The sequence below is a fragment of the Trachemys scripta genome, chromosome 24 (assembly GCF_013100865.1).
Source record: "Trachemys scripta elegans isolate TJP31775 chromosome 24, CAS_Tse_1.0, whole genome shotgun sequence".
In the NCBI taxonomy this organism is placed as follows: domain Eukaryota; kingdom Metazoa; phylum Chordata; order Testudines; family Emydidae; genus Trachemys; species Trachemys scripta.
Genome location: NC_048321.1, coordinates 8872582 through 8879944, shown reverse-complemented (window position 1 = coordinate 8879944; position 7363 = coordinate 8872582). Strand labels below are relative to the sequence as shown.

The 7363-nt window shown below is 58.6% G+C and overlaps 1 protein-coding gene across 1 annotated transcript; it reads right to left on the bottom strand.

Annotated features, from left to right (window-relative positions):
• Nucleotides 1–777: 777 nt before the first annotated feature.
• Nucleotides 778–6918, bottom strand: NUDT17 (nudix hydrolase 17). Its single transcript, XM_034756341.1, has 8 exons — nucleotides 6760–6918; nucleotides 6413–6535; nucleotides 5486–5669; nucleotides 4688–4713; nucleotides 4072–4164; nucleotides 3103–3201; nucleotides 2467–2603; nucleotides 778–1690 (listed from the first exon to the last, which is right to left on the bottom strand). The coding sequence occupies exons 2-8, from the start codon at nucleotides 6491–6493 to the stop codon at nucleotides 1528–1530; spliced, it is 783 nt and encodes a 260-aa protein (XP_034612232.1). The 5' UTR covers nucleotides 6494–6535; nucleotides 6760–6918; the 3' UTR covers nucleotides 778–1527.
• Nucleotides 6919–7363: the final 445 nt, after the last annotated feature.

Below are 7363 nucleotides of genomic sequence, written 5' to 3'. Positions count from 1 at the left end.
CGGTCGGCTGGAAAATGATGTACCAACTACTACAGTCTCCTTCAAAATACCAGCCCTCAGAACTAGCTTGCTTGGTACTTTTCACCTGAAAATCTCCCAAGTGACAGACGTAGCTCTCTGTAAAACAAGAATTCTCCTTCCCCACTTGTGTGAACTGCTTTGAAATCCTTGGTGGAGAAGTGCTAGGTAGAGGATTCGCTTTTTGGAAAAATGGTGCTTTGAGAGATTACTGGACTTTTGCAAACCCCTTTCTCTCTGCTCATCTTCCCAGCACCAAGCTGAAAAGGGACTTAGGACCAGAACAAATGTACTGTGTACATTTCAGTGGGAACATAATTGTTTGTGGGCTTTTAAAGTTCTGCTGTTGGGGGGAGGGGGGAATGGACAGACCAGCTCCCAGTAAAGGCAGATTTCTATACACATTTTTAACCCTACCCATCTGTCTTTTGTACTGTCTCCTCCAGGGCCAGTCACAGGCCGATCAACTCACGTGACAATACAGTGGCTCCACTGTACCCTTTGAGAGGCAGGTACTTTCAGTGTTACGTACAGGTGGTGGTTGAGGTAGCTAGACGCTGAGGAGACAGACATTAAGGTATTACGCCTTTACGGGGAGCGCTGGCTGTTTTCAAGTTTTGTACATACAAGTTGTTTGTGTAGAGGGTGTGTGGGGGGGTTGGGGGATAAAGGAGCATCTTGGGGTTTTGATACTGTCTGAAATCCCTTAGTGTTTTATAAGCGCTCTCGTTATCTAGACACCTTTAAAAAGCAGCTAGCCACTTTCTCTGGTTTATTTATTCTGTCCGTTTGATATCCAGCTGTTCGTTATTTGCAACACTTTGTATTATATGCAAACTACCTTTTAGATAATAAAGTTCAAAACAGCCCCCCACTGTGCCGGTGTCAGTTACTGGTGGAGCAGAAGCCTCTGTTCAAGCTGGATTTGAGCAGCTGGGACCTGGAGAGAAGGGTGCGTTAGTCCCATTTTCCACAAGGGGAAACTGAGGCAGAACCATGAAGTAGTCCGTGGAAGGTGGAATTGGAACAGAAGTTCCTAGCTTGCAGTCCTGAGCTCAAACCACTGACACACGCTGTCTCTTCAGTGCACCCTTTGGCTAAGCAAGACGCTTGGATGGCTAGGGCAGGGGCGGTTATTCTAATGTTATTTGATGTCTCTCTACACTCTGGCTTCCAAGACAGTGAACGCCTCCCCCCTGTCCTAGGCAGCCGGGGTTTGGGCTTAGTTCCTGCACTCCCATAAAGTCCATTCAGGACTTGCCTTCCCTTCCTGTCAGTCGCTTCCTTCATAGGAGGGAGGGCCAGAGAGTGACCCCACTCCCCATCTTCCCTTCCTGCTAGGGCTTGGAGCGGTGAGAAGGAACTTCATTCTTGGCAGGCCTTGGCAGCCGTGCTTGGTAAAACCAGGTCTGAGGACAGGAGGTGGTGACAGAGCCGACCTCCTTCGCCGGCCACTCGGCTTCCCAGCTGTCTGCCCTGCAGGGAGGCCAGGGCCTGGGATTTCGCTGCTCACTTGTCTCGCACGGCTAAGGTGTCTAGCCAGAGCCGAAGGGCAAACCTGGTCCCGGTGCTGACCCGTTCCACATCTTCCCCCGCTGCAGGTGCTGTGTTCAGGAAGGTGGCGGTAGGAAGTTCCGTGGGCCGGGCCAAGCCCCCACTCAGCTCCGTGACTCTGGGTAGATGGGAATGGACGTTACTCAGAGGGGTGGCGGCTCAGTCACGCCAAGGGGGGAGGGAGAACACTGAGCAGGCCTGATGCACGAAATGCCCCGGAATGGCCAGCGAGGGTTCGGCACTGTATGGGCAGCTAATCCACCCCGAGCAATGCTCCCCCTAGAGCAGTGGGGAAGGCAGGCTGCAGCTTCCCCCTCCCCCGGGCTTTAATTGAAGGCAAGGCTCTAATGTGAGTTACATACAGGGCAGCTCCCACACCCCCCTGCATGATTGCACTGGAGCCAGGGCCCCTGCCCCTGCTGGGGGGGGCGGTACCTGGGACCCGTAAAGCCCACCCCCTGCTTGTCCCCACCCAGCAGGGCAGGTGCTGATGGCAGTAGGAGCTGTGGCTCCCTGGCCTGGGGGACCATCTGGCCCTGGGTGTACAGATGAGAGAAGCCGAGGGGAAGTTTTGGGGCATGGGACACGCCGCCCTCAGCAGCGGTCCAGCACGGGCAGAAGAGCTGCTGGTGTTCAGAGACACCCAATAAAGAGCATTTCCACCCAGGCGTGTTAACCCCGTGTCCAGTGGCCAAATCCCAACCTAGCCACTTCCATTCTGCCCTCCAGAGAGTCATTTCCACTTCCCATTGGGAAGCTGCAATGCTCCTCCCCAGACCTGGCTGCATTTCAGAGGCAGGGGAGCAGAGTCCTGCCTCTCTAAGGGAAGATCATCATCCCCCCCCTTTGTAGAGGAAAACAGGCCGGGCTGGGTTGGCAAATCTCTCTCCTTACTTGATGGTTGGGGGGAGGTTGTTGGGCACGTGCCCCGTGTTCTCTGCTCCGTCCTCGACCGCTGCGATACACTCCAGAACGTGGAGTTCCAGCCAGGCGTAGGCGCTCACCTCGCTCTCGTCCGCCTTGATCCTCGTCTGAAATCCAACACGTGGGTCTGAGTGCCGGGAGCAGGGGCTCAGAGCTCTCTGGGACTTGGAGTCGCCACAGCTGAGCACCAACCGGGCAAAGGGCTGGGAGATAGGCCTCTAAGCCAACTTGGAATCACTGTCCAACCTAAGGGGCAGGCGCTGGTCATCTCAGTCCCGTGCCAGCAGAGAAGCCAAGGTCTGAACAGGTGGTGGAGGCTGAATTCCTGGAAGGGTCCCTCACGCCCAGGGCTGAGGCCCAGTGCTTGTGGCGCTGTATGTAGGAAATCTGTACTGCCAGCCACCCCTAAGGCTGGGGTCTGGGGACAGGAAGCCCAGGCAACGGACGTACATCAGGGCACGTAAGAACAATTCTCTGCCTAATCTCTCCTGCCCATCTTCTCCCGGGCCGAGCAGTCCCTTCCCTCAGGGGTCGCTAGTCACCCCCGGGAATGCTCCCCTGCAACTGCCTTAGACCGTCCCCCCCACGCTCTCGGGGGCCGCTCACCTGCAGCTGCTGGTGGCTCTCGGTGGAAAGAAGCAACAGGTACGCGACAACATGGTGCCGCCTTGGCAGCCCTCTGCTCAGCGTGGGCGGGTACACGGACTGTGCAGAGGGAGAACAAGGAGCTAGGAATCGGCAGCCCCGAATGCCGCCCCAGGGGCAGAAACCGAGGGCTGGATCCTGAATTCCTCAGCCCGAAGGCCTCTAGCACATGTTGCCATCAGGGAAATGCAGCTGCCTCTGGGGTAGGGTGCTTCAGCTGTTTAAACAGCAACACTACACGCGCAGTTGGGCAAGAGAGCAGGACTGACATCCTGACTTTGGGCGGGGCAGGGGGGAGGAGGGAACAAGTGTCTTAAATGGCCAAGAACCTTTGAGCCCTCAGCTTCCTTCTCCAGCAATACCCATCAGACCGGCCATGCTGGGTCAGGTCAATGGTCCATCTAGCCCAGTGGTCAGGGCCAGGTGCTTCACGGGGAATGAACTGAACTGGGCCATTAGTGAGTGATCCAGTCCCGGCTTGTGGCAGTCAGAGGTTTAGGGACACCCAGAGGATGGGGCTGTGTCCCTGGCCACACTGGCTAATAATAGCCATCGATGGGGGACTTATCTCACTCTCTTGATCCCAGCAATCCCTCCTCCCAACTCCTGGGACGGGGTGGCTCCAGTGGAAGCCACTGCAGGGAGTGCTGGTGATTCAGTAGGGGGCGCTCATCCCCAATCCCTTTCGTTGCAGCAGGTTAGGGCTGCGTCTGGGGCTGGCACTAGGGGAGGGCGGGAAGTTATCGCCCCCTAGTGGCTGGTCCGCAGGAGAGGCTTGAGTCTCTGCTGCTGGTTCCCGGACATGGTCCCTCAACCCCCCCAGGAGAGGCTCGTGCTTTGAGCAGGGACGATCCCAGATTGGCGCCTCTCCGGAACCTGGCGCGGGCCGAGCGGTTCCCCGTGACCCAGGTCAAGAGAGTAGGAAGTTACCTCCCACAGGCCCAGCATCCTCCAGGAGAACCCGCCCGGCTCCAGCCGCAAGCCTGTCTCCTCCTGCAGCTCCCGCAGGCCCGCCTCCAGCAACTACGGTCAAGGGACAGTGAGGTGAGCCTGCCTGCGTCCCACGTTCTGCACCGCCTGGGGCTCTGGAATCCAGCCTGCTACCAGGTTGTGCTGCAACAGTGCCCCCTAGCCACAGAACTCAAGAGCTTCACCAGCCTCTGCATGCTAAGCTGGCAACCCCACTTTACAGATAGGGAAACTGAGGCACTGAGAGGGGAAGCGACTCGTCCAAGCCCATGCAGCAGCTACGTGGCAGAGTCAGACCGAGAACCCAGAAGCTCTGATGCCGTCCCTGGCTCTAAGCAGTCCCTACCCCCCTTCCCCTTTGAAAATCCCAGGGAAAATTACACTACGCTCAGCTTTATCCCCCACTTCCCTTCCCCAAACAGGCACAGAGACCCCTCTGCAATTGCTGCTTCCCTCATTCACCTCCCATCCCTCTCGCCCCCGGGATCAACCTCCATCCCGCTCCCCACCTGCCCCAGCACCACTCGCCCATTCAAACCAACCCCGATGGAATCCGCAGGGCGGGTCGAGGAGGTACCTGTTCGTCCGGCTCCATGTGCCCACCTGCAAGGGGAGAGAATCGGGAGGGGTCAGTGGCACAGTGAGCAGGTCCAGTGCCCCCTGGAAGCAATGGAGATGCTCCCAGCGGCTGTTGCTTCTGGACCACAGTGGTCTCACAGCCCATGGTGGATTGGAGGGGGAGGGCAGGGACTGTCTTTGTGCCGGGGTCTGTACAGCACCTTGCACCATGGGAACCTGGTCCATGACCGGCCTCCTGGCCAGCACGGATAACACACAACCATAGCAGAAGAAACACTCCAGTAGCGGCCAATCTCCCGGCGGCTTCTCCCCCTATCGGGCTGGTTTAACAAAGCATTGGGCAGTCTCATTTTCTTCCAGCTCCCTGCTGGTTAATTCTCTGCACAGCCCTAGCGCCTGTCACCGCAGGATCTCGAGGAGGCTAGTGAGTTACACCCCGGTGCAGTAGGTAAGGACCGCGGGGCGGGAAGGGGAGGGAGGCCAAGAGAGGGAAATTGACTTGGCAAAGGTCACATGACAAAGTCAGAGAATGGAACCCGGGAGTCCTGCCTCCCAATCACTCTCTTTAACCACTAGCCCACGCTCCTTTCCTCGACCTGGGAATACGACTTCAGAGGCTCAGTTCCCAGTCTCCGACTCTTCCCTCTAAACAACCCTCTTCCCCTTCCAATGACCACAGAACCTCCCCCCTCCAATTGGGCCAGGCAGACAATGGACAGGAAACCCCAGCGAGATGCATCACCAGGTCCCCACTGCAGTGCCCATTTCTAAGCCAGCCTCGTCCGCGTCCGCTCACCGGGGGGCACCCAGATGTTGGGGAAGATGCTGAGATTCTTGGCCCTTCGCGTGAGCAAGACTCTCCTGTCGATGGACTGCAGGATGACGGCCACCCCCACGTCCACCCCGCGGCCTCGGAGCACCTCTGGCAGCGCGGCAGCCTGCCTCTCCTCCAGGTGCTTGATGGGACAAAAGGACGGTCTCTGGGGAAGGAAAAGGAGAGAGTGTTTGGTAACGGTCACACCAGGCCTCAGCCGGAGTCAGGGCAAGAGACCACGGCTTCCCGGCTCAGGCCCGTCGGACCTTTCATCCCAAAACGCTTCACCAAGTTTCTACGCGCAGCAGCTGTGACATGCAGCCACCTCTGGGGCTTAACACAGCAGAGGGGTCGTTTGGGGCCAACTCTTCTCACTATGCAAAGAGCGTGAGGAGCAGACAGGATCCGCGGCTGATGCAGGCAGTTGCTAGACATGCCGCAGCCAATATCACATACCCAGTCGTGTTCCACATGGAGCCTCGGAGCTCAGAACCAGCTTGACTTCCCTTGGCAAGGACCCTGGGCTAAGCCCCTTCTTCCTCCCAGAAAACGCCATGGGATCTTGTCCATTAGTAAGTTACACGGCACTGACCAGCCGGGGAGCGCTGAGGATTTTACAGATATTACCCGACTGTTCTCAGTTTGCAGGTGGGGAAACTGAGGCACAAATGCTTGCCCAAGGCCATGCAGCAAGTCAGTGACAGAGCCGGAAATAGAACCCAGGAGTCCTGACGGCTGGCGTTCAGCTCTAACTCCTAGAACACACTACCTCCCAGAGAGGAGTGGGGGACCCAGGCGTCCTGACGCCCAATCCCCTGGTCTAGCCACTCAAGCTCACTCCCCTCAAGCCCGTTGGTTTAGATACAAGTGCCTCCTCCCTGCTGCAGACGTCCCCCGCAACGTCCTGACCTTTAGAAGGATCCGGGTGGAGCCAGGGAACTCGCTGTCGGAAATGACAAACTGGTTTTGGTCCAAGCCGCAGCTGACCATCGCCTCGTCCTCGTGGGACGCACAGAAGTGCCCGGTGATGCTCTGCGAGAGAGAGAGAGAGAGCGGGGAAATCACGGGCCCCGTCTTCTCGCCACGCTCCGTGGGGGGCTCCCAGCCCTTTATACACATTACCCGTGGGCAACAGAGCCTAGCAGCTCGGGCAGGAGGGGAGACGGGACTCCGCCATCTCAGGGGCCAGGTGGAGACTAGAGGCCAGGAGTCGGAGAGACCGCTCCCCTGCTCTAGCCACTAGATCCCGTCCTCACCCAGAGCTGAGGCTAGAGCCCAGGACTACTGACGGCAGCAGGCGGCCCATCCACTAGACTCGGCCCAGGAAACAGACCAGGCCGTCCCCATCGGAGCACAGCGCCCATGGCCCGAACACCTGCTCGACGCCTCCCTCAGCTTCGGCCTGCCCCCGCAGGGACGAGCGGTTAATGGGGCTCCGGAGCGAGAGGCGGCTGCCAGAGAAGGCCACAGGCCAGAGGATGGAGCGCAAAGGGGTCGCTGGATCCAGATTAGCGGTTAGAGCAGGGGCCTGGGAGCCAGGACTCCTGGGTTCTATTTCTGGCTCTGTCCCAAACCACCCCCTTGCACACCCAGCCCTCCCCCTAACCTCCCTGCACACCCATCCCATCCCCACGCACCCCTGCACACCAAGCCCTCCCCCCAACCCCTCCTGCATACCACATCCCCCACACACCTAGCCCCTCCCCCTGCACACTCAGCCCCCCCAAACCACCTCCTGCACACCCAGCCCATCCCCCTGCACACTCAGCCCCCACCACCACCTCCTGCACACCCAGCCCATCCCCTTGCACACCCACCCCTCCCCCTAAGCCCCATGCACACCGACCCCATCCCTATACA

Bases quoted from the DNA above. Each gene is read 5' to 3' on its own strand.
- NUDT17 (XM_034756341.1), bottom strand. From the start codon at position 6,493: ATGGTCAGCTGCGGCTTGGACCAAAACCAGTTTGTCATTTCCGACAGC. The intron at 4,714-5,485 runs GTGAGCGGACGC...CTCCCCTTGCAG, and splicing joins CAACATCTGGGTGCCCCCCG to GTGGGCACATGGAGCCGGAC. The intron at 2,604-3,102 runs GTGAGCGGCCCC...GTTGGATTTCAG, and splicing joins AGAGCCACCAGCAGCTGCAG to ACGAGGATCAAGGCGGACGA.